General features: G+C 37.0%; 1 protein-coding gene across 2 annotated transcripts; it reads right to left on the bottom strand.

Annotated features, from left to right (window-relative positions):
• Positions 1 to 1,646: 1,646 nt before the first annotated feature.
• On the bottom strand, positions 1,647 to 23,571 carry cop1 (COP1 E3 ubiquitin ligase). Of its 2 annotated transcripts, none has more exons than XM_017472830.3 (20): positions 22,921 to 23,571; positions 22,015 to 22,074; positions 21,807 to 21,904; positions 19,827 to 19,891; positions 19,505 to 19,624; positions 18,871 to 18,939; positions 18,721 to 18,780; positions 18,535 to 18,629; positions 16,519 to 16,579; positions 16,273 to 16,387; positions 13,618 to 13,753; positions 11,071 to 11,214; positions 10,853 to 10,961; positions 8,697 to 8,778; positions 7,193 to 7,309; positions 6,572 to 6,689; positions 5,766 to 5,890; positions 5,319 to 5,479; positions 4,442 to 4,486; positions 1,647 to 2,639 (listed from the first exon to the last, which is right to left on the bottom strand). In XM_017472830.3, exons 1-20 carry the CDS (start codon positions 23,199 to 23,201, stop codon positions 2,622 to 2,624), a joined length of 2,079 nt encoding a protein of 692 aa, XP_017328319.1. In that variant the 5' UTR covers positions 23,202 to 23,571; the 3' UTR covers positions 1,647 to 2,621. The 2 variants fall into 2 exon arrangements, with proteins under 2 accessions (XP_017328319.1, XP_017328321.1); XM_017472832.3 differs by having other exon boundaries at positions 16,519 to 16,576.
• Positions 23,572 to 24,323: the final 752 nt, after the last annotated feature.

Genomic DNA, 24,323 nt, shown 5'->3' with positions numbered 1-24,323 from the left:
AGGCTGAATTTGCTGGGATGACCAGTCTTGGACAAATTGGAAGTCGTTTGAAATCGGCACCATTTGTAGATACTTTTCCTTACAGTGGAATGTAAGGTATTTAAAATTATTTTGAGATCTCTTGTTAGACTCATAGGCATCCACAACCCTTTTTCTGAAGGCCTTACAGAACTCTTTAGACCATGACATGATGACACCACACACTTCAATAACAAAGGGAACACCGGAAACTAGATATGAGAGGAATATAAATAAAATATTTATATGCACTCCCGTAGCAGGGTCTAATCACTGATTCAAACTTTATGAATTTGAAGGTGTGATAAATGTAGGGGTTTACTTTTTCCATGTGAATGATGTTTTTTGTTCCTTTAAACTGAAAATTCCTACAAAATGTCAATTTTATGTCATTTGATTGGGTGCATCAACTTTATTAATAAGCACTGTTTCAAAGAGGATCAAATGTTTGCTTGTCCAAATAAGCCAAAAAAAAAAAAACCCAACCAACAATTCCCATGGGGTGTACTTATTTTTTCACATGACTGTATGCACTACACTGTACTTAACAATGGAGATTATATTGCTTTTAGTATAACCAAACTTTCATGTGTAATGTTTAATTGAAGACTTGGTGACCCCCCCTAATGTTGCTATCTTCTGCTAATCTGATCCTTGAGAAATTGTTGCTATTCTAACCATCCTCATCACTGTGTGGAGGGAAAATACATGCGTGTCCTCTTTCAGACAGGTTTATTACAGCTCTGTTTCTTTTTTAAAAAAAAATCTAAATTATTGCCCTAACAATGGACTTGGGCATTTTCAGGAATGTGATTTTGTTTGTAGTCATTGACTGCCTTATGAAGGTCAAAACACTCTCATAGAATTAGAATATTCTTTAATCTTCCCCATGTTGATGAATGACTGAAGGAATTTGGCCTCTGTCTCACCACACATTTATACCCCACTGAAACAGAAAGGAACTCAACGAGTTCTTAAACATTTTGGAAGAAAACACGCCGTTTTGTTAAGTTTTTTAAATATGGGTTTCTTTGTACCAATCTTTACCAAGGGTGCCATTAATTCTGGAGCTGCCTATATTACGCAAATTGCATAAGTAATCTTATCACACAAGGTGACAAGTGTGGAAAGTATATTTACAGGGCAGTTAACACCATTCCATTTAAATTGCTATACATTACTACTGCATTTATATTTCCAATGAACCAATATTAATGTTAATGTTTAGAAATGGTCTGTTGTAGGTGTGTTTGCAGTTAACATTATTAAAATCACTAAAAATTCACTGCAAGATGACTGCTCTTCATTCAAAGTCCACCACAGGAGCGGTCACACAGCATGACTTTGCAGTCTTACTTAAAGAGGGTAAATAATGTACTGTTTACTATACACTTCTCACCGTGGCTAACGTTGTGGTTTGTTTTCAAGAGCTACATAGGAATTTACAATCATGAAATTTTGACAGAACTTCAATAACTAACAAAACGTAGTAAAACAAAATTAAAATTACACTGGACAGACAATTACAAAATAATACAAAACAAAGGACGTGTGATTTCTTTAATATCTAACCAAACATGATCGCTCTGGTAGATAAATGTGATTAAGACAAACAATCAATGCCAAGATGCAAAGAGAATCATTTATTCATTCAAATGAATGGGTTAAAATCATAGAATGAGTACACAAAAAGGGAATTACTGGGATGCAACATAAGTCCAAGCTCCAAAAAACCTACACTCTATAATTGGGTGTGAAGTTCACAAAGTTTCTATAAATTACAAAAATAAATAATACTTGTACAGAAATTTAATGATAAAAAGAGCAGCAATGTTTTTGGGCGATTGTTAAATAATCCCAACAGAGAATACATAGTGTCATCATAACATCGTATTCATCCCCATGTTGGACAAAATATGTCCACAAGGTGGAAAAGAATAAGGAAGTCATGGCAACTAATGACATTAAAGTTAAAAATCAGTTTAGTATATTCTTTTCCACACGACCTACAAAGCATCTTAAAGGAAATCTGCCTTATTTGCATGAGGCAGTCAAATCTCGAGGTCCCTTGACATAAGCAACATATCAACTGAAGAAGGCCCAGTAATTATTTTGGAGAGTCCAGTGGCATCAGCCAAACAGAGTGGAAATTTTATAGACAGACACTGTATCAAACGACCAGAATATATGGATACTACAGGCTCAAAAGAATGAATAATGTAGCAATTGATTATTTGTACAACAAAAAGCATTTCATTGTGTTCTGGTCTTGTGCTTTGGCTTTGTACTCACATAGCTCTAACTTTTGTCACATTTGCCTCCACTGAAGGCTTGGTCTTTGTTTATTAATGCCTTTAAATAAGCATTTTACTCCAAAAGAGGCTTTTAAAAGTAGAGTCACAATTTACTTTCCACCAGAAATGTCCACATCCACTCTGTGGAGGTCTCAAACGGTCCTGATACTGGAGCACACGTCTTTTTGTCTTATCAGTGTTCGAGTCCGGTGTCCCCCCCCCCCCCCCCCCACTTGAGCTCCGTCACATTCCGTTTGAAATATTCCTCTGGTTTGACAAAAGCATCTGATGATTGTTTCTAGTAGACCTTCAAATTAACTCGAGTACCTTTAAGAAGAAGAAACACTTGAATAAGAAAACAGTTCTAGATGTTTAATATGGTTCATACACATGCTCCAAAATTAGGACCCACTTCCAGAACTTTCAAAGGACCCACAGCCCTGAACAGGACAAAGTGGATACTGAAAATAAATGAGCAAGTGAGGCAATTTTCAAAAGACGTTTTAAGCTCTTAAATTTTTGTTGAAGAATGATTAAATTTTCCAGATGGAATTAGTCTCACAAGCCAGCATTCACTAGCTTATTCACCTGGAACCACCTTTTACAGAATGAGAATTTGACTGACATGGCACATTCTGTTTAATTTTGTTAGCACAGTGATTATACCCACAATATAAAATATAATACAGGTGTTTTCAACATGAAACATCAACGGTTCCGCAAGTAGAAGAGAAGAGCAAGTACTGTACAAAAATACAGAGAACAGTATCGAAAATGGACAAAAAAGTTTTTAACCACTGTGCGTCACTATGGACATTTGTCTTTTTCATAAATTTAATTTTAATCATTTTGTCTGTGTTAATGCAAACATCATAAATTTTGCAAAAGGTGTGTATTTTTATTGGAATTGTAATATTTCACCATCATTTGCTTTCATAAATCCATTTTAAACTAGGTACACAAAATAGTTCCACTCAGGACCTTAAGGACACAAAATGTCCCAATTGAAACCCATTCAAACGGCAATATTTAATCCCCGTGACTTTTAAACATAAAATCATGCATTCTGTGTTAATAGGCTTTTATTCTGTTGAAAAGGTTTCAAAACATTGAATTTTTTTTATTCTGAAATGTGTAGTATTTTCTCAGGTTTAACTTGGGGGGGAAAATACATGCTTTTCCTTTTCATTTATTCTGCTGCATTATAGAGCGCCGCAGACCAACTGAATTAATGATGCAGCTATAATTTTGTGTGTGTGTGTGTGTGTGTGTTTGTATGGATATCAGCGTTGTGGTTTGTATGTGTGTGAACAGTTTGAAAGAAAGAAATGATATTGTACTGGAAATCTCAAATCCCACACCATGTACATGAGCCAAAGAAGGTTACTGAGCTTTGAAGATTTTTGTAAAGAAACCGGTGTTTAAAAGGTTAAAATTCTGAAAATTAATGAATGTTTGGTAATTATGATCAGAAGTGAGTCAGTGAAAGTGGGGGAAAAAAATAAATAAACAAATAAATAAATAAATAAATAAAATTATATATATATATATATATATATATATATATATATATATATAAAATATTTGACAGTTTTTGACATGGACATTTTAGTCCTTTACGGACCCGAGTCGTAGGTGCTTTTAAAATCTGACACTGCATAAAAAATATGAATGCATAAAAATTAATGTTGTTGTTAATCACTGATTTATCAAAGACTGTAATAATCAAAGGAAAATAATTCAGCTTAGCATTTAGTATATGGAAAAACAACAACTATTTTTCTTTTTTTCATAAAAAAAATAAAATAAAATAAATAATCTGTGGCATTATGTAAACAAACCAGCATTTAAAGGGTTACAATTCTGAAAATGAATGAATGTTTGGTAATTATACGTTGGTGAAAGTGGAAATAAATATCAATATATAATATTTTTATGACAGTTTTTGGACATGGACCTTCCATCAGATATGTAACTTTTTTATTGACGCACAAGGGTTAAGAATATGGTGAGAGGAAAAAGTACCAAAATTTAGAATAATAGTATGGAATAGATAGACTGTAGGGAAAGAAATAAAATGTGGATGATTATAAACAAGAAAAAGCATGTAGTATAATTTAATCACCAACCTTGATTGTTCCTTGACTGTTGGCTGCAATCAGCACATTGGACTCCTGCAAATTGAGAAAGGGGTCGGTCATCAGAGAAGACGAGCGATCACAAAAGAATATACTAATACTTTGGCTACACTCTTAACATGCATATCTACACATAAAACATACAACCATTCACTGTTAAAAGATTTATTTGAGACAGTTAGCATTCTTTTAGTTTCCTGGATTTGGGTACCCAAAACTTGTTGCAGCCTTTAGACTTTTGGGAAACAACGCTCACCTTGGCCAGATAGGTGGCCTAAAGATACGTTACACCTACTAAAAGGATAATTTTTTGTTTATTCCATGTAAATATAATGACACATTCTGTCATTATCCCTTTTATTTATTAACAAACATGTATTTTTAAACCATTTATAGTTACAATTAACGCTATGGAGTGTCTAGAAGAAAAGTTTGTTCATGTTGTCATCTTTATTACAGCGGTTATATGCATTCATTCACTCTGCAGACTCTTCTTTTCAACTATCGCTGCTTTTTTATGCTCTTTTTGCCTCCCATTTTGTGGTGTAGAAAAAACAATGCTTTAGCAATCACAGGGAGAGACGTGATATGCTGACAAGGATTTTTCTTCTCCAGAATAAATACTACATCTGAACAAAACAGACACCTTAACAACCACAGATTTCCAAAAATTATTATAAATATGTAATTAATTATAAATAAAGAATTATGCCATAATGCGCAAAAATTCATGAAATAAAATGGCTCCAATTCAACTTGCCATCATCTGCTGTTACACATTTGCTTTTTGGAAAAGCCTGGGGGGGAAAAAAAAAAAAAAAAAACAAGCAAAAGTGAGCAAAAATGAACTCGGACCCGGAAACCTTACCCCGTCTGGTAAAGCCCGCCAGCATACGGCACTGACAAACTCGTTAGTGTCGTCTTCCTTCTTGTCCTTGTCCAGAACACTCTTCACAGTGTCAAACTTGAAGGTCAGCAATGTTTTGGAGAGCCCCTTGTAGTACAGGTATAGGGAGTTGTTCTCACTTCCTGGAGTGACGATATCAATTAAGACGTAAAAATGTATACTCAATATTTTTCCTTAACATGGCCATTGCTAATTAGTATTAAATCCTAAGGAAGCAAGATATTAAAGTTTGATACTAAATCAGCATAGCTTGTAAAGGTCATTGAAAAGCTAGAATAAAAGCCATATCTTGAAAGGACGTGGCAAATAAAATATGATTTTATGCTTGTTCTGGGTTCCTGAATACAGGAATTTAAAAAGAGTGGCAAGAGAACAGTTGAGTCTTATAAGGGGTTGTATATAACTCACCACATGCTACATAGTCTCCATTGGAGGCCAGACCTACAAAATTTTTCTCATTAATGTGGCCTTTGAAAGAGCGCAGGCAGTGGGGCTTGTTCACATTCCACAGCTTTAGCTGGCTGTCCGTGGAGCTGTGGGAAAACAGCAACTGCACATTCATTCATATGCTTATGTTTCAGCGCAGCTTTTTTAAGCTTGCCAACAAGTCTGAACAACTACAGTCTAGAGGTCGACCAATTGACTGATTTAGCCAATTAATCAGCACTGCTGGAACGGTTATCAGCAAAAATTCCCACCGACAGTTTTTCCCAGTTGCATCTGTTGCGGAAGCGGAGGCGAAGGGTCCGCTGTCATTATACCGTATGAGAGCAGCCTCTAGAGGTGATCACTGACCAATTTAGTTGTGTTATTTGAAGTGTGTGTTGATTCATTTTGGATGTCTCAATTTTTTATTTGCTATTTGGAGTCTTTTATGGTGAACTTTTTGGTTCAGTTTGCTATATATCTTTTATTTACTTTAATATTTATTAATAGTTAATATATTAATGTTTATATATTTATTTCATTTTAAAAAGTACAGCACATTTCCATGGGGTAGTCACTTAAGATCACTAAAGTAATCTTACTTTAGGTAATATGTTTTCATTCACCATCAATTTTAATCGGTTGGTTAATCAGCAGGTACTGCCCAACTTGGTTATCGGTAAAATCCACTATCGGTCGACCTCTACAACAGTCCGACACAGACCTTGTTTAAAGTTTTAAAAATGATTATACAGCTCAAGTAAGGTTTAGCCATGCCATATACATACGCAGACACAATCTCTTCTCCATTGACGAACTTGGCATAGGACACAGCCTTGCGGTGACCTTTGAAGACCATGATGGGTTGCTTAGTGTTCCGCAAATCATAGTAGTGGACACAGTGGTCTGTGGATGTGGATAAAATGAAGAATTAGTTGAAAAATGAGAATTGTAAAAGACTGGAATTATTATATGTATCATCACAGCAAGAATGAACTGATTTCCAATTTATAGCAATGCAAATCAATCTCATGTAAAAAGACTGGCAACTCGGTGCATGGTAGCACTAGACCTGGAACCAACCCTGTATTGGCATTGTGTTCATAATGGCATAAAATGCCAAGATCAGCCATCGGGAAAAATAAAGAATGAATCCAGTATAAATATTTTAAGAGTTTATAAGAATATACAAAAGGTGCGGTTTTGTCATGTTAATGACAAAAATGACATCAATATGTATATCTTCTGTAGTGTGCTTGAGCAGTCTGGTTATCTTAAATAAATCCAATTTTATTTTAAAATCGCTCACTTTAATGCTTAGTACGTAAAGTATCAGAGTGGTACTGGAAAAGAACAAGGTGCATTGTGCCATCTCTAGGTAGCACTGAACATCCAAACGAGTACTATACCTGCACAGCCAAACGCGAGGTGATACCTAGATGTTGGGCTGAATTTGACACAGCACACATTGGCCTTGGCTTCAATGCTGGCGACTGAGTTATCCAGGTTAGTGGACCACAACTTGACTGTAGGGAAGTAAAAAGTTGTATTCTGATTATTTATTCAACAGCAGTAGAGCAATAAATATTCGAATCTTTTAATCTTATCTTTAACTGATTTTTTTTTTCAACTTTATGAATGATCGTCAATTACAAGTAAATTTTTTGTTTGTTTGTTTTTACATAATGCCTTTGAAAAATTATACAATATATTTATAAAGATTTTTATTTACTTATTAGAATGTACTTTGGAAAAATAGTAACAGCACCATCTATAGAAAATAGTGCAAACAATCATTCTTATTAAAAAAACAAAAAATGATATTTGCACATTATCTGCACTGTTCTATAGCTGTTAATATTTTTGCACAACTTACTAAACCCTTCTTTCTCAACAGAGTAAATGGGAACCATGTCTTTTGTGACATCAAACGCCACCAAAACTAAGAAGTCAACTTGGAGTATTCCTCTCAAATCAGAGTTCCTTCCCCGTTCCACAGAGTGACATCAAATTAGTATGGTTGCACACAGCATCAGAAATAAACAAAGTATAACTTCTTACGTTTAAATGAGTTATACTGTATATGCAAGTATTAGCTTTAGATTAATTAACATACAGACATATTTGTTTGTTAAACCTAAAACACTGACCAAACAGTTCGCTGTTTGAGAAAGAAACTATATACATCACTCATACTAGGATTTTTCTGTACTGGATCTCCTGGCGCAAAGAAATTCCTTGTGGGTGTGTAAACATATTTGGCAATAAAGCTCATTCTGATTCTGACGAGTTAACTGCTTAGCTTGTTGCTAATAAAATACGGACCTGGGGGTATCCAGTTTCCCCACTTCGTCTGTTGAATGTGCCAAGGTGGAAAATGACGTTATTCCAACGGGTGAATGACCACTTAGGATGTAATGCAGCATTATATTTTACATAAACTTGTACATCTGACTTTTCAAACCTGTACCAAATACGTATCTCTATAGTGATAGCTGAATCTTTTGCTAATATGAGTTCAGTGCTCAGCGAAGTGCTGCCTGTTTATCTTGCCATTATTTAATTTTTTTTATCTAAGGTTGCAGTACTTGAGAGTAGTGCAGGCCGGAGGAGGCGTTTATGAACGGTTAAGATAGTTCTTCCTTCGTATTTGTTAAACGAAAGTTTTAACAAACAAAAAAAAAAATGTGTGTGTATTTTTTATATATATATATATATATATATATATATATATATATATATATATATATATATATATATATATATATATATATATATATATATATATATATATACAAAAGTACACTCATTTGGAACATTTTGAAGATCTCGTTAACACAGTAACTCTAATTAACCAAATTAATCGTGAAAATCGGCCAGCCCGATCTTTAACTATTATTATCAATTACACACCTTTTGCATCATCTGAGCCTGAAGCCAAAAGTTTAGGATCCATAAGGTTAAAATCAACACTCCAACATCTCTTCTCATGCTCCTAGAAAAATATCCCAAAGAATTTAATTAGATGTGATTTTATATACACAAGAAATGAACTATAACACAAGAATAGGTTTCAAAGATACCAAAAAGATAAGATAAGATCATACTATATTAATCCCCAGATGGAGAAATTAGGGGGAAAAAAAGTAGTGTGATAAGAGAAAGTATGATATATTAGTAAGATGTCATTAAGATTATAGTACAAGCGCTACTATACTACTACAGTACCTCAAAAAAAGAAATAGACATTTAAACACGTAGAACCCGACGCCAGAGGAATCAATGGAGATGCCTCTGCAAGAAGTTTAGTCCTTCTTGTTACTAATTTCTATGCCAGATACAGTGGGGGAAATAAGTATTGAACGCATCAACATTTTTTTTCCCATTTTTCTCATTTCCAATGAGGTTATTCACATGAAATTTTCACCAGACTTTGGTATTAACTCAAGACATCAACACACACAAAGAAATCCTAACATTAAAGTCAATAAATAAAGTTATGTGTAATAAAGAGGAATAACACATGAAAAAAGTATTGAACACACTAACCAAAATGTATTTAATACTTAGTGGAGAAGTCTTTGGTTGTAATGGCAGCTTCAAGACACTTCCTGTATGAAGAAATTAACGGGCCGCAGTGTTCAGGTGTAATTTTGGTCCGTTCTTCTAAACATACTGTCCTTAAATCTTGTTCAATTAGATTAGAGTCAGATGATTGACTGGGCCATTCTAACACTTTGATTTTTTTTTCTGAAACCAATTGAGAGTTTCCTTTGCTGTATGTTTGGATCGTTGTCCTGCTGGAAGTCCACCCATGTCTCATCATCATCCTGGTGGATGGCAGCAGATTCTTCTCAAGAATCTCCCGGTAAAGGGCTCCATTCATTGTTCCTTCAATTATATGAAGTCTGCCAGTACCATGTGATGAAAAACAGCCCCACACCATGATGCTTCCACCTCCAAACTTCACTGTTGGTGTAGTGTTTTTAGGGTGAGATGCAGTGCCATTTCTTCTCCAAACATGGTGTGTAGTATGACAACCAAAAAGTTCAATTTTGCTCTCGTCTGATCAGACTACACTCACCCAGTATTTCATAGACTTGCCCAAATGAGTTGTAGCAAACTTCAAACGAGCTTCGACATGCCTTTTCTTTAGTAATGGAGTCTTGCGTGGTGAGCGTGAGCAGTGGAGTGCATTGCCTATTGTTTTCTCTGTGACGATGGCACCTGCTGCCTCCAAGTGTTTCTGGAGCTCTTTCCGAGTGGTCCTTGGCTCTTGGGCTACTCTTCGGACTATTCTTCTGACTCCCTGGTCAGAAATCTTGTGAGGAGCTCCTGTGCGTGGCCGGTTGATGACGGAGTGATGTTGCTTCCACTTGTGGATAAAGACCCCAATGGTGCTTACTGGAAGATTCAGAAGTTTTGAAATTTGTCTGTAACTGACTCCATCAATATGTTTCTTAACAATAAGGTTGTGAAGGTCTTGGGAGAGCTCTTTGCTTTTACCCATCGTGAGATGTTCATTCTGTGACACGTTGGTAACGAAAACCCTTTTTATAGACCATCAATTTACTAACCCAGCTGATATTAATTTGCACAGATAGGAGGTATAATTACTTACAGATTTCAGCTGGTTCCTTGCCTTGGAGAACTCCTTTTTCTAAGCGTGTTCAATACTTTTTTCCCCCCCGTGTCATTCCTCTTTATTACTCATAACTTTATTTATGGACTTGAATGTTGTGAATTCTTTATATTTGCAGATTTTTTGCAGATTCTTGAGTTAATACTGATGTCTGGTGAAAATTCCATGTGAACAGCCTCATTGGAAATTTATTTACTGAAAAAAAAAATTGTGGTTCAATACTTATTTCCCTCACTGTATATCTTTAAAATATACTTCAAACAGGACATTTGACTCTGCTCTGACTTTGATCCTGTTTGGATCAATTCCAAAATTGACACTACACTATCACTACAGTGACTATACACTATGATTAAAGTATCAAAAAAACGTGGCTACAGCTGACCATCAATGCATACAGAATATTTTACTTAGGTTGGCAATGTACCTGATAAACCTTTGACCTCTGCCCTGTAAACCCATCCCAAAGAATCACTGTTCCCTCATAGTCACTGCTCGCCAACAGGTTCTTGTGGTAGCTGCTCCAGCTAATACAGCTGAGGGGGGAGAGAGAGAGAGAGAGAGAGAGAGGTTATGGATTTCCATCAGTTATGTTTTGACAGTGTACCTGAAATATTTTTATGTGAACCGAGAGAATTGTTGCACCTTATTTTAGAGTTGCATGTCATTTCGTTGACAGGATAATGAATGTCCACAGCATCCTGGATAACTGTTCCATACTCAAAAACTTTAATTTTCTTGGTGACACCAGCAATGGCGAAATAATCACAGTCACGGTCAAACTCAATGCTGTAAAGAGATGTTACAAGTGTTAAAAGGTTGCATGTCTTAAGGTATAATTCAAGTTTCTTTATTTGCTCACTTCCATTTCTTTTGTGGATCTGAATTGTTCAGAGTTATGCCCTTTTCAATTGCCCATGTTGCAGACAATAAGAGATCCTGATTTATGTTTTTTTTTTTTTGCATGTTCTTTAACGTAGCATAGCTAATGTTTGCTTTGATGATTTTATGATCACTAATTGCCATGTCTTAATTTTGTGATTAAGATATTGTTAAGAAGTCATTCTGTTATTGGAGTTTAATCTAAGGAAGTACAATCCTGAGCCCAGGTTACTGTCTGTGTCGTGCATGTAACTGTGAGGGTCTTTTCCAGGTTATCAGGTCTCCTCCCACCTCCCAAAAACATCCTGGTAGGTTGACTGGCTACTCTAGACTGATTCTAGGTGTCTTAATATGTTTTCTCCTATAATATTTTCCACAGAATGATGCCATTCCCCACAAATATAACCAAATACATAATGTACACACACATTAAGACATTTTTCATGATTTGTTAATGAAAACAATTTTTTTTTTTTTAAAGTTGGCTACTCAAATAGGTTATATAACAAGCCTTGGGTAGTCACTGATACAATTAAACGTAACAACTTGAAAACAAGAACGAACTAATCTATATAAAACTGTGGTTCCCAGAGACTGCGAGAAATTCAAAGAAAAAAAAAAAAATGCAATCTATATACAGTTGAGGCCTCAAATTTACATACACCTAAGCTAAAGACATTCAAACTCAATTTTTCACAACCCCATACATTTCATGTTACTATACACTAATCAGTCATAACATTAAAACCACCTGCCAAATACTGTGTAGGTCCCACTTGTGCCACCAAAACAGCTCTGACCCAATGAGACATGGACTCCACAAGACCTCTGAAGGTGTGCTGTGGTATCTGGCACTAAGACTTTAGCAGAAGATCTTTTAAGTCATGTAAATTGCAAGGTGGGGCCTCTATGGATCGGACTCATTTGTCCAGCACATCCAACAAATGCTTGATCAGATTGAGGTCTGGATAGTTTGGAGGCCAAGTGTACACCTTGAACCCTGTCATGTTCCTCAATCTATTCCTGAACAATTTGCAATGAGGCAGGGTGCATTACCCTGCTGATGGAGACCAATGCCATTAGGGAATAGGGAATGCCACTGCCATGAAGGGGTGTTCTTGGTCTGCTACAAAGTTCAGGTAGGTGGTAAATGTTAAAGTAACATCCTGGTGCCATCTCTTCCCCCAGATAAGAGACACACAGGTACCCAGCTGTCCACATGATGCAAAAAGAAAACATATTTCTTCAGACAAGGAGAATTTCCATTAGCCCATGGTCCAGTTCTGATGCTCACGTGCCCACTGTAGGTGCTTTCAGCAGTGGATAAGGGTCAGCATGGGCAAAATGAACAGTCTGTGGCTACACAGTCCCATACGAAGGAAAATTATTGCCATGATGATGCAGGATTCTCTTAATGGTAGTTGCACATACTTTGGTATCTGATGCTTCCAAATCCTTCACCAGTTCCTGTGTTTGTTAATTCCTGAGAGTTAATTTCCCATACGATGCAGTGTGACAATTTGTTTTTTTTTTATATTTGCATACAATTTTTTGGTACTGTGGTGCGTTCAGTGGTTTGGTTATTGTTCCTAAGAAGGAAACGGACCTGTGGAGGAACAGTTTATTCTGGAAGTTTTGGCTTAGTAGTTTGGATTTTCCCATAGTATCAAGGGTTAAAAGGCACTGGTTCTAAAGTTTGGCCCTTTTAAAGCCACAGGTACACTCCCTATGAACTCCTAAATTATGCAATTAGCCAATCAGAAGCTTTTAAAAATGATGACATAAACTTCTGGACTGTTCCAGACTGTTTAAAGAGACAGCTTTAGTGTATATAAATATATATGTAAATATATATATATATATATATATATATATATATATATATATATATATATATATATATATATATATATATATATATATATATATATATATATATATATATATATATATATATATATATATATATATATATATATATATATATATATATATATATATATAAATATAAACTGTGAATGTATAGTAACATGAAATGAATATCTTTAGTCTAAGTGTATGTACACTTTTGGCCTCAACTGTATGAGAATGATTTGTTACAAGAAAGGTGCGTGGTTTCTTCAACAGGTTAGGTGGAATCGCTTAAGCATTTTTATTCTCTTGAATGGCTCCAATTATTGTAGAAGGAACTCAAGCTTTGCTCTGGCTGCTAAATACTTACCTTCAATACTTACTAGCAACATTGGCCAATAAATAAATAAATAAATAAATAAAACCAATATGAGGTGGTGTATATGAAGAAATACTTACCTAGAAACAATACTAGAACCATTGTAGAGATCACTTGCATAAGACAGAGTGGCCAGAGGGCGTACAGAGTTGTAACGTGTGAATTTGGAGAGACACTCCATAAAGTCATCCAGCTGGTTAACAGTCCTGCTGTCATCTGTAAAAAGTATGTACAGGCTTATATTCAAACACAAGACTAAAACTGCATGTTTCATGTATGCACTGTTGTCAGATTATTCATCTGAATATTCATCCGTCAAATCATTTACTACTACAAACTATACATCTCCCATTTTAATAATAAGCTATATTAAAAAGGATGGGCTGCCGATCAAACATCAGAATCGTGAAAAAAGTGATCTCTGTGACTCTGTATTGGTGCCAGATGGACTCTTATATTTCAGAAAATGCTGAGCTCCTGGGATTTTTACACACAACAGTCTCTAGAGCAGGCTGAAACACCTTTGTGATGAGAGAGATCAGGAGAATGACCAGACTAGTCTGAGCTGACAGGAAGTCTATAGTAACTCAAATAAGCACTCTTTACAACTGTGGTGAGCAGAAAAGCATCTCAGAATGCACCATGCATCAAACCTTGAGGTGGATGGGCTACAACAGCAGAAGACCACATCAGGTTCCACTCCTGTCAGCCAAGAACAAGAATCTGAGGCTATCATATGCACAGACTCACAGAAACTGGACAGTTGGAACACTGGGAAAAGAGAAGGGGAGGTATTTTTCCAGTAATCTTCAAATGTCCAGTTTGACTGAATCTGTGCCCATGATAGCCTCAGATTCTTGTGGTTGGCTGACAGGAGTGTGGTCCCAATGTGGTCTTCTGCTGTTGTAGCCCAACCACCTCAAGGTTCAATGTGTTGTGCATGTTGAGATGCTTTTCTGCTCACAACAGATGTAAAGACTGCTCATTTGAGCCACTATATCCTTTCTGTCAGCTTGAACCAATCTGGCCAATTCCCTCTGACCTCTCATATCAACAAGGCATTTCCATCCGGAGAACTGTTGCTCACTCAATGTTTTTTTGTTTTCCGCACTATTCTGTGTAAACTCTACTGTTTGTTCAATTCCAAGGAGATCAGCAGTTTCTAAAATACTCAAAACAACCCATCTAGCACCAACAACCATGCCACGGTTAGTGTCACAGGATCAAAGTTTTTCCCCATTCTGATGTGAACATTAACTGAAGCTCTAGACCTGTATCTGCATGATTTTTTTGGCAGTGCCCTGCTGCCACATGATTGGCTGATTAGACAACTGCATGAATGTGCAGGTGTTCTTAATAAAGTGGATGGCAAGCACACACACACACACACACACACACACACACACACACACACACACACACACACACCTTAATTGATATTTAATACTTGGTGCATTGTCCTTCAGCAGAAATTACAGCTTTGGGTTGTCTCCATTGTCTCAATGAGCTTTTGATTTTCACGTTTTCTTTCATTATTCAATGCATACTTTCTCTAACTCAAATTAGATGGTGATTTGTGAACAGAAATTTTCAGGTCACGCCGTAGATTTTCAATTGGAAAATCTTTGACTCGGCCATTCCATAACAAACCTCCTTTTTTTCCCCCTCAAGCCATTCCTTTGTAGCTTCTACCCTGTGCTTTCGTTCATTTTCCTGTTGGAACCTAAATTTTCAGATATAAATACAAATCTCTTGTTGATTGAACCTCAGCCATGCTTGATTGTAGGAATGGTGTGTCCAGGGCTTTGGGCTGTATTTGGTTTGCACCAAACATAATGCTTTGCCCTTAGACCAAATATCTTTAGTCTCATCAGACCACAAAGAGCTCGGATTTTGTCACATGCCTTCTAACATACCTTTATGTTAGCCTCTCATAAGTGGCTTCCTTCTGGCCACTCTCATACAGAGGCCAGAACTGTGACAAACCGATGACATTGTTGATGTCTGCACAGGTTCTCCTATTTCATCCAGTGAGCTCTTTCAGTGGCGTATCTGGCCTCTTGGACACTTCTCTTACAATTTCCCTTCTTGACTGGGTGCTCAGTTTGGCCTAACCTTGGTAGCGTCTGGGTTGTGCCACGTTTTTTCCACTTTGTTATAATAGATTTCACAGAGCTCCTAGGAAGGTTCAAAGCATTGCTGATCCTTTTTATAACCTTCCCCAGCTTTTTTGCTCCCAACAACTTCATCTCAACGCTTTAGGGGCACGTCTTTAGTAAGAACTCCCAAAGTCAGTGATCTTTACTGTGCAAGCATACAACTGGACACAGATGGATTTGAAATGAGCACATTTTTGCCTTGTTTACCATCTTTAATTTGTTCTCTCAAGAAAATTAAATACTAGTCTTAATTTAGATTTAAAGGAGTTAATAAAAGTAAAATATAAATGAAAACATGCATCGGTTACATACATTACTGTTAAGAATTTCTAGGGTTCCCAATAATTGTAACGTGTTTCATTAAAAAATATATATTTGAGTGTTTTTTCTTTGTCTTATCACAAGTTCAATTAAAGGTTAGATTTCTCCCCTTTTCAGTACGAGTGTAAGAATTAACCCTAACATTTTTCATAACCTAATATTCATCAAGGGTGCCTATAATTCCGGAGCCAACAGTACCAAGTATACCAACCTAAGGCTGTACTCACTGGCGCTTTAAGAAATATGCATGCTCACCTGTGATTCGAGACATTCTGTTGGAAAAGTAGCACTGCTCCAGGTCCTCAAAGTGTGCGGTTAGCCTCTTTCTCCGAGAGGCCAGAGTGCTATTGTATGACGTCTGTCTTTTACCCTTTTGGACAAATTTCATAAACAGTATGGTCAAGACTCTCGTGTAAATATATTCTGTAATGAAAAAGAACTCATAATGTGCCAATCTAAACTAGGAATAATGTAAGACTTTTGTATTATTAGGAAATTTACCTGTGAGCTTCCTCCAAACTGCGGAGGCTGGATATACTCAGTGGGCTCAATGATGCTACTGCTGGAAAAAAGTATTTTGCATTAGAAAACAACAATTCTCTTTATCTAGATTATTTTTCTTACTTTGTTCTTCAGACAATATTTCAAATTCTAGATATGATTATATATTTGATTCAGCTGCTGCAAATGTCCTAAATCCATAACTTGTTAAAAAAAACTTGTTTTTTCTTTTTTTTTACTATATTGGGGTTGGGAATGCAATCAGACAAACATTTACATTTTGCTAAAAGTACAGACTATCAATATGCAATTCTGAAAATGTCCTGAAGTGTAGGAGTTCAATTAAATTTAACTTGCATTGCACTTTTAACAACAGACACTGTCAAAAAGCAGCTTTACAGAAATACATAAATTCCAGATATAAATTTAAAATGTATAACGTTATCCTTGATGAGCAAGCCAGAGGCAAAGGTGGAACCAGGAACTTATGAGCAACTTATGAGTATGAGCATCAGGTGCCTCTCCCCTTCCCCTGCTCAACCGGCTTGCATGCTCAACTGGCCAACTGCAAGTCAGCAAGCTAGCCAGCTAACTGACGATAGCTTTGTTATTAATCAACAGTCAGAGCTGGAATTCCAGACGTTATTTAGGTGATTGAACCATGCTAAGTCAAGGTCATGACATTTTAGTAGGTGTTGCAGTGGTACGGGAGTACCAGCTGAAGTAGTGTTGCTGGGATTTTAAACAGATAACCATTGCAGGTTTAGTTTGAGTTCTTCCAAACAGTCAACACAAAGTTGGAAGCACACAATTGCCTGAAATGTCTTTGTAAACCCACATATAGTGTGAAGGTCAGGTGTCCACATATTTTTGGCCATATAGCGTATTTATTAGAGATGCACCGATACTAAATTTCTCAGCCGATAACCGATAGTTCTGCCTTTTATGCCTTCTTTTAAATGAATAATAATTAATTCCACAATTCTGAAAGAAATGCGAATAAAATCTTTATTCTCTCCATTTCAACAAGTTGTTTCACAGTAACTGGTCTCATAAACATTAACACATTACTCTAATGAACATGAACACATGAACTCAATTCTGAAGATTAAAGTAAGATTATTAACTTATTGAAAGTTATTAATTCATATTAACATTGACTGAATTCTAAAAACCTCCTGTTCGTCTCACATTCACTCTCCACACACACAAGCATTTCTACTTCATCACTGAGCATCAAACGGGTCATTTATAATATCAACTTTTTATATATGAACATTAACTGGATATGAAATACACTACTCTACAAATATTTTTCTGTGCAATATATACTACTTTCTTGTCAACTCATCTTCATTTAAATATTTCAGCGGTGTACTGGCCCTTTAATTCAGTGCGAGTAGCACCGCAAAAAAAAAAAAAAAAAAAAAAGACTCGACCCGAAATTCCCGCTTCACTGCTGCAGCGTCCGGTGTAAAATTTTATCAGTGCAGAGATTACACACTGCAGTTTTGGTCCTCATTCCACACAAGAGACATCATCTTTACACACAGCACCAAACCCATGTGTTTTCCCGCCCTCTTTTGATTGACAGGATATAATCGGCCCTGATCATCGCATGTTTTTAAACTATCGGCCGATCACATGAAAAATAGCCTTTATCAGCCAATACATCAGTGCATCTCTTATTTATAATGACCCAGTTAATTCAGGCTGGGTTTTACCGTTAAAAATACTTTGTGGCAATATTTCACTGAAATGCATCACCCCGTCTTCCACTGTGTTCTGGTTTTATATATATATATATATATATATATATATATATATATATATATATATTTCACCTGAGGTTTGCTTAATCAAGAATTCATTATCATTTCACAGTATTTGGTAAGATTTGGGAAGTATGTTTACCCATAACCTTCACTGTCTTGGTGTGAATACCCTGATGTGTAGTCTTTAGTTTAAGTACAGTATGTAAGTATTCTTTTCACTGCAGGGTCTGATTAGCCTTACCTGGGTGCAGGAGAGTGTGCTTCTCCAAACTGGGGAACAGTGCTGTCCAAATTGGGGTCCATATCAATAACTGGTGAGTACAGCCCACTCATGTCCTAGAGAGAGACAATCCCTAGCTATGAGCTTAAAAATAGTACAACTATCAAACAATGACCACAATTCCATTCCTCAACAATTTCAATTTACCTGAACACTCTTTATGTCCTCTTCCAAATAGTTCAGTTCTTTCTGTAATTGCTCCAGTTGCTATGCAAGAAAAGAACAATGTCATATCTCCTGTTATGTTACTGCCATGTTTGAGAACTAATGGATGCATTGTATGTGAATCACAACTACCTCTCTCTTATTCCTCCTAGCTTCTTTCAAGAACTCCATCAGGATTTGACGCTGAGCCGCTTGTGATTCCTGTAGAAACAAATACATGCGTGAGAACAGACTTTAAAAAAAGACAAGCATGGAGGAGTGTAACACAAAGCAAAACTCCCCACAACACTCAGACATCAGTCCAACTTATAGACACGGAACTTGTACCTAAAAAGATGGAGGGATTTCTTTTGTTTGGATGTGGTTTGGGCTACGACAAATAAGCCACTGACCAGAAACGAAATTTCTTATGCAATATATATTGTGTAATACATTGTGACATACATCATTTCGAAGATATGAAATTACCCATATGATGATATAAGATTGCCACATTACCCAGACCTAATTCTGTGTGTTTGCAGTCTGTCTGAATAAAAGCACATCCCAACAGAATAAAGGTAAAAGTAAATGTACTGGTACTGTGTCACATCATTTCCAATTGTGGTGACCTTTAAGACAACAATTTGTCCATTTCACCACCAACTAATATGGTCCTAAGATCAGACAAGGTCACTGACCCTATGACCTTTCAAAATGACCTGGATACTCAAGAAAAAAAAAAAAAACAGACCTCAATCAAACGCCTTAAAAAAGGTATACCAACCGCTTCAAGCTGCTTCTTTTTCTGCACCAGCAGTTCCAACATGTAGTTGACATTTGCTAAATCCAGATGCTCCTGATCTGTGCCAAGAACATCCTGGAAAAACTGCCATTTGGTTCCATTCTATAAACACAGCACATTAATTACTGCCCATCACATTACTCAAATACAGACCGCATTATGATTTTATCTACCCAAAATATAGGTATGTCAATGCGTCTTTTAGTTTTCAGTAGTATTCTCAGACTAAAAAACATCATACACGATACATGTCTGAAACAAACTCCAGCGCTGTTATGGAAAGGACATGCTGATACACACTTACAGGGTGGTCCCGTTTTAGTCGTTTCTCTTCGGATCTCTGTTTCTGCTTGAGGATCAGCTCGTTAACTGCAAAACAAATTATGCAAAATCCATGCTGTAGCCTGTATGTGCTGATCTAATGCCCTCCTGATATCCTTAAATTAGCCATAGCAAGCAAAAACCCCTTTTTCATGGCAGCATGCAAACAAGGTGAAATGTGGATATTTTCTACTTTTTGCATGCATTTCTGATGCCACCTCTACAGTGTAGCAAAGGTGCATGAGCCACAGATATTCTGACAGCTAGTATTTAGATTGCTTACAAACTGCATCTATTAGACTAACGTTCGTTACGCTATGGCACATAAACAACATCATGACGCAAGCATGACATTTACTGCATGAGGAAATCACACTTAACCAACAAGCTAGCAACTTAACTTAAGTCTTTAAACAGCCTGACTGATGAACAGCCATGTTTGGGTAACCTGGCACCTTATTTACCTAACCCTATTCCTGCAGAAAGCATAGGCAAGGTCATTTCTACAGCCCTACGGTGAAATAGGTTTATGTTTTCTTAAACTAGAGGTTCGAAGCATGTTACAGACAGGAAATCCCAACTTGGGTCAAGTCCTTATTTTTTTGTCATTTGTGGATGTTTTGGCCATTCGCCAGTATTCAGCTAAATTATATTTCACAGATTTTCCCAGATTGCACCACACATGTGACCAGTCTTTGTACCTACCAATCAGTAAGTCTAGGGCTGCTACTATAGTTGAGAATCACCTACAGTAAGTTTGCAAAAATTCATCGACATGAATTTTTTTACACGCAATCAAGCACGATAATGCACTGTTGTATAACCAACAATAAAACGCTAGAATGTCGCCACCCGTAAGCCTGTATTTCTGGGTAGAATGTAATATGAAATAAACCCAGTGGGACTAGCAGGAGATTCACCATATTATACAGCACTTGCTGGTGACGCGATGCGAGTTTGCAACTATAGAGGTGCTTCTGAATCAATACACACATAGTGGCAGGGATTTGTCAGCTGGTGTAACGATTTTCACTAGGTGGATTAAGGTACAGATAACATGTAAACATTTCTAAACGAGGATCACTCAGGCACAGGATGACACTGGTGAAACAGTCAAATTAATTTCTCTCTTGCTAGTACAACAAACACAAGAGGTCACCAGTAAATAAAGATGCTAGCCTGGAATAATATCTTTTAGATGCAAGGACAGAACATCGTGCAGGGATGATTAGCTGACTTTTTATCTAGGGCACAAACATGGCACGCCACATTAGAAAAGTTGTTTGAAAAGGATACTCCATTAGTACTTATCTACTTAACTAGCAAACTGGATAGTTGCCAAATAGTATCATATTAATTAAGTTAGATACCACTTTTTAAGTCTAACTAGTTTCTGGGCAACCTAAACAAGGGAGAGTTCTGGAGCTTTTAACTTCTAATAGAAGTGTTTTACTTTTAATTGAGATATTATATATAATGTCTGGAAAATGTCTCAAGTCACAGACCAAATATTAAAAAGGAAATCAACCCGGAGACAAATGAACAAATCAATCCATTATGTGCCTCAATAGCATGGATAAACACTGGAGACTAGGTGATCTTTTGATGTTGTCTGGGACACATCAGGATGCATTACCATTCACAATACAAATACAATGTGGACACGTGTCCCAGACCACCTCCAGAAGTCAACTGTGCAATCAGATCACAAGATGCCTTTGACATCACTCACACGAGAGAAAGAGACGAAGCAATAGAAATGTATTTCCGTGCGGAGACACAGCCGGTGTCCACGAGCACTTCATAGAACATAGAGAACTGGGTTAAATTTTTTTTATTTGTTTTTTAAACACAAAACACTAATAGATAGATAGATAGATAGATAGATAGATAGTAAGAAAGAGTTAACTAAGAGTGTAAAAAAAATAAATACATAAAAAAAAAAGTTCCATGATGCACTCACCTAAGAAGTTGGGGTACAGCTGATCCACATTGTCAATAATGTAATTACATTTCGGGCACCTGTTGCTGTCCTCTAAACTCCGCCGTATACATTTGTAACTGAAGGCAAAAGGCAAGAAAGAACTCCACATCAATTACGAAGGTGATACTTCACGAAAATGAATTCTTTATAGCCATGAAGAGTAAAAGAATGGGTTTTAAAATCTCACCAGAAACTGTGACCACATTTAGTCATATGAGCTTCCTCTATCATGTCAAAACATATGGGACTGAAACAGAGAATTTAAGAGGAAGTACTTAGCGTTCATCCACAGACACTAAAAGCTTCTTCTTATTATTATTTTTTGGTTTATTTAAATGGATAGTCTTAAACACACACGGACAACAATGTAGAAAATCTAAATCGACATGACACGCAGTTTAACCAGCTTTCCAACCTTGCAGTTGAGCAGGGAATGAAATGAGATGTACACTATATGTTCACTTCAATCAGAAATAAAGATGGGCCTAATTACTCCCTAAACATAATATTCCACCGGAGGCGGCGTGTACAAATACACAAAGTGCTCGATCAGCTGACTTTCATTGAAAGTCAAAGAAAGTGGCATTAGTCAGTTATTAAATGGGGTGAACTGGTGGTCGAGCATATTTTGCACAAAATGAAATGTGGCATTATTCAAACAATATCAGTTAGACACAACTAACTTTAAAACACACCGCTGCAGTATCCCGAGTAAATCATCTCTGTCTCTACCTATTTGTTTGTTTGTTTGTTTGTTTCGAAAATGTCGTTAGTTTTTGGGGAAATATTTCCAAGCGTCTGCTAAATGAATAAATGTAAATATCTGGTTAGCGAGCTGAGTAGGGTCATTACTACTAGCTGGCATTAATACACAACTAAAATACTTGCTGTAAACAGGAAAATAATGTCGATCGAACATGTTTTAGAAAAAAAAGAAGACAGGGTTTTCTACAGAATAAGGATCTAAGTGATAAGCAGTGAGTTGAGCTAGTTCAGTAGCTGCTGCAACTCACTGCCAAGATACGACGTTTGGATTCTGATTTTTTCTTTTTATTTTCTTATCAGTCACACAAGGAGCTGTTGAGATACTCACCACACAAAATCATTACTCTTATCTTCATATGGATTAATAAGACCGTTATATAGAGGTCTTTTCTTGCTGTAGTTGGAGCCGGATAGACTGGGTCTCTGTGCGCCCAGTAGCTGCGCCTCGCTCCCGGATCCGAGACTTCGTGAAGAAATGCCACTTCCATTAGCATTAGCGCTGCTCCCCCCGTTACTAGCAATGATAGGAGTTGCCGTACTCGCAGAGCTCGTTCCCGGTACAGATCCCGAAGCAGCACCGGGCTGCTGCTGCTGCCGACAGCCTGACATCTTTCAGTGTGCCTCCGAACTCCTTTTCGAGGCCCGTCCGTAGCAAAAAGCTGCGCTGCCGTTAACTTCCCCAGGCGCTTTCACCGCATCCGGGCGGGTAATGCTAGCTAGCTAGCTGCTTTATGTATTAGCCAGTTAACCCACAAAGAATGAGTTAAGAGTCGTCACATTGGTTGTTACCACCAGACGGGGTTTTTGTTTGTTTAACACGTTCAACGGAGAATTATCATTAAAAGCGGTAACGAATGTGAACCGCGCAACCAAACTCTAGCGTTTATTACTGAAACGATATTTGTTAACAACCTGCAGGTTATTTTTGTTGTTTTTTGTTTTTACACATTTCAATCCACCGCAGAAGAACAACTTCAACCGGGACGGACCACAGAGATATTATTCTGCTGCCACCGTGTGGTGTGGAGGCGAATTTGTCCGCTCTATAGTCACAGGGAAAGCACAGATTCCAACTAAATTTTTCTGATGGCCGGTTATTCAACCTCACATTATATGCCGGCCAAACATTTTCTATGTGCCATTATTGTTCACGTTAATTGTATGTAAACTTGACACAAAAAATGTTTTTTTGTGTGTGTCCATAAGACTATCTCATCCATCCTCAAGGGTCTTGAAATTCCTGAAACAGCATGCCAATGGTTTGCTTCCTACCTGGAGGATGGTCATATCAGGTGGCATGGAGGGATCTACTTCTGCTCCATGCAGACCCTCCACTGGTGTCCCACAAGGCTCAGTGCTTGGTCCACTGTTCTGCCTCTATAGCCACACTCTTGGTCATATGCTCATATGGGTTTTCATACCACTGCTATGCTATTTCCTCCCTCAGACACTCATGTTTCTGGTGAGATCTTATCATGGATGACAGCTAATCAGTTGAAACTTAATCCCGGCAAAACTGAACTGCTGTTCATTCCATGTCAGGATCTTGTGATATCCCTGGACAACACTTAGCTCTCACCTTCTGTCAATGCATGCAACCTTGGGGTAACTATTGACAATCAACTGTCCTTCTCGTCTCACACTGTTAAACTGATAAGCTCCTGACTGTTTCTGCATTACAGCAACAGGAATATCAAACCGTTTCTATCCACAGAAGCCACTCAGTTGCTT

The sequence above is a fragment of the Ictalurus punctatus genome, chromosome 7 (genome assembly GCF_001660625.3).
Source record: "Ictalurus punctatus breed USDA103 chromosome 7, Coco_2.0, whole genome shotgun sequence".
NCBI classification, from domain to species: Eukaryota; Metazoa; Chordata; class Actinopteri; order Siluriformes; family Ictaluridae; genus Ictalurus; species Ictalurus punctatus.
Note: the sequence above shows the minus strand (reverse complement) of the source record. Positions and strands in the feature narration are given on the sequence as shown.

What these genes read in the sequence shown, in the direction of transcription:
- cop1 (XM_017472830.3), bottom strand. Translation starts at nt 23,201, where the DNA reads ATGTCAGGCTGTCGGCAGCAGCAGCAGCCCGGTGCTGCTTCGGGATCT. An exon ending in GCACACTCTCCTGCACCCAG is followed by an intron (nt 16,580 to 18,534) that starts GTAAGGCTAATC and finishes ACTTTTTTCCAG; the next exon opens with CAGTAGCATCATTGAGCCCA. An exon ending in AGAGGTCAAAGGTTTATCAG is followed by an intron (nt 8,779 to 10,852) that starts GTACATTGCCAA and finishes ATATTTTTCTAG; the next exon opens with GAGCATGAGAAGAGATGTTG.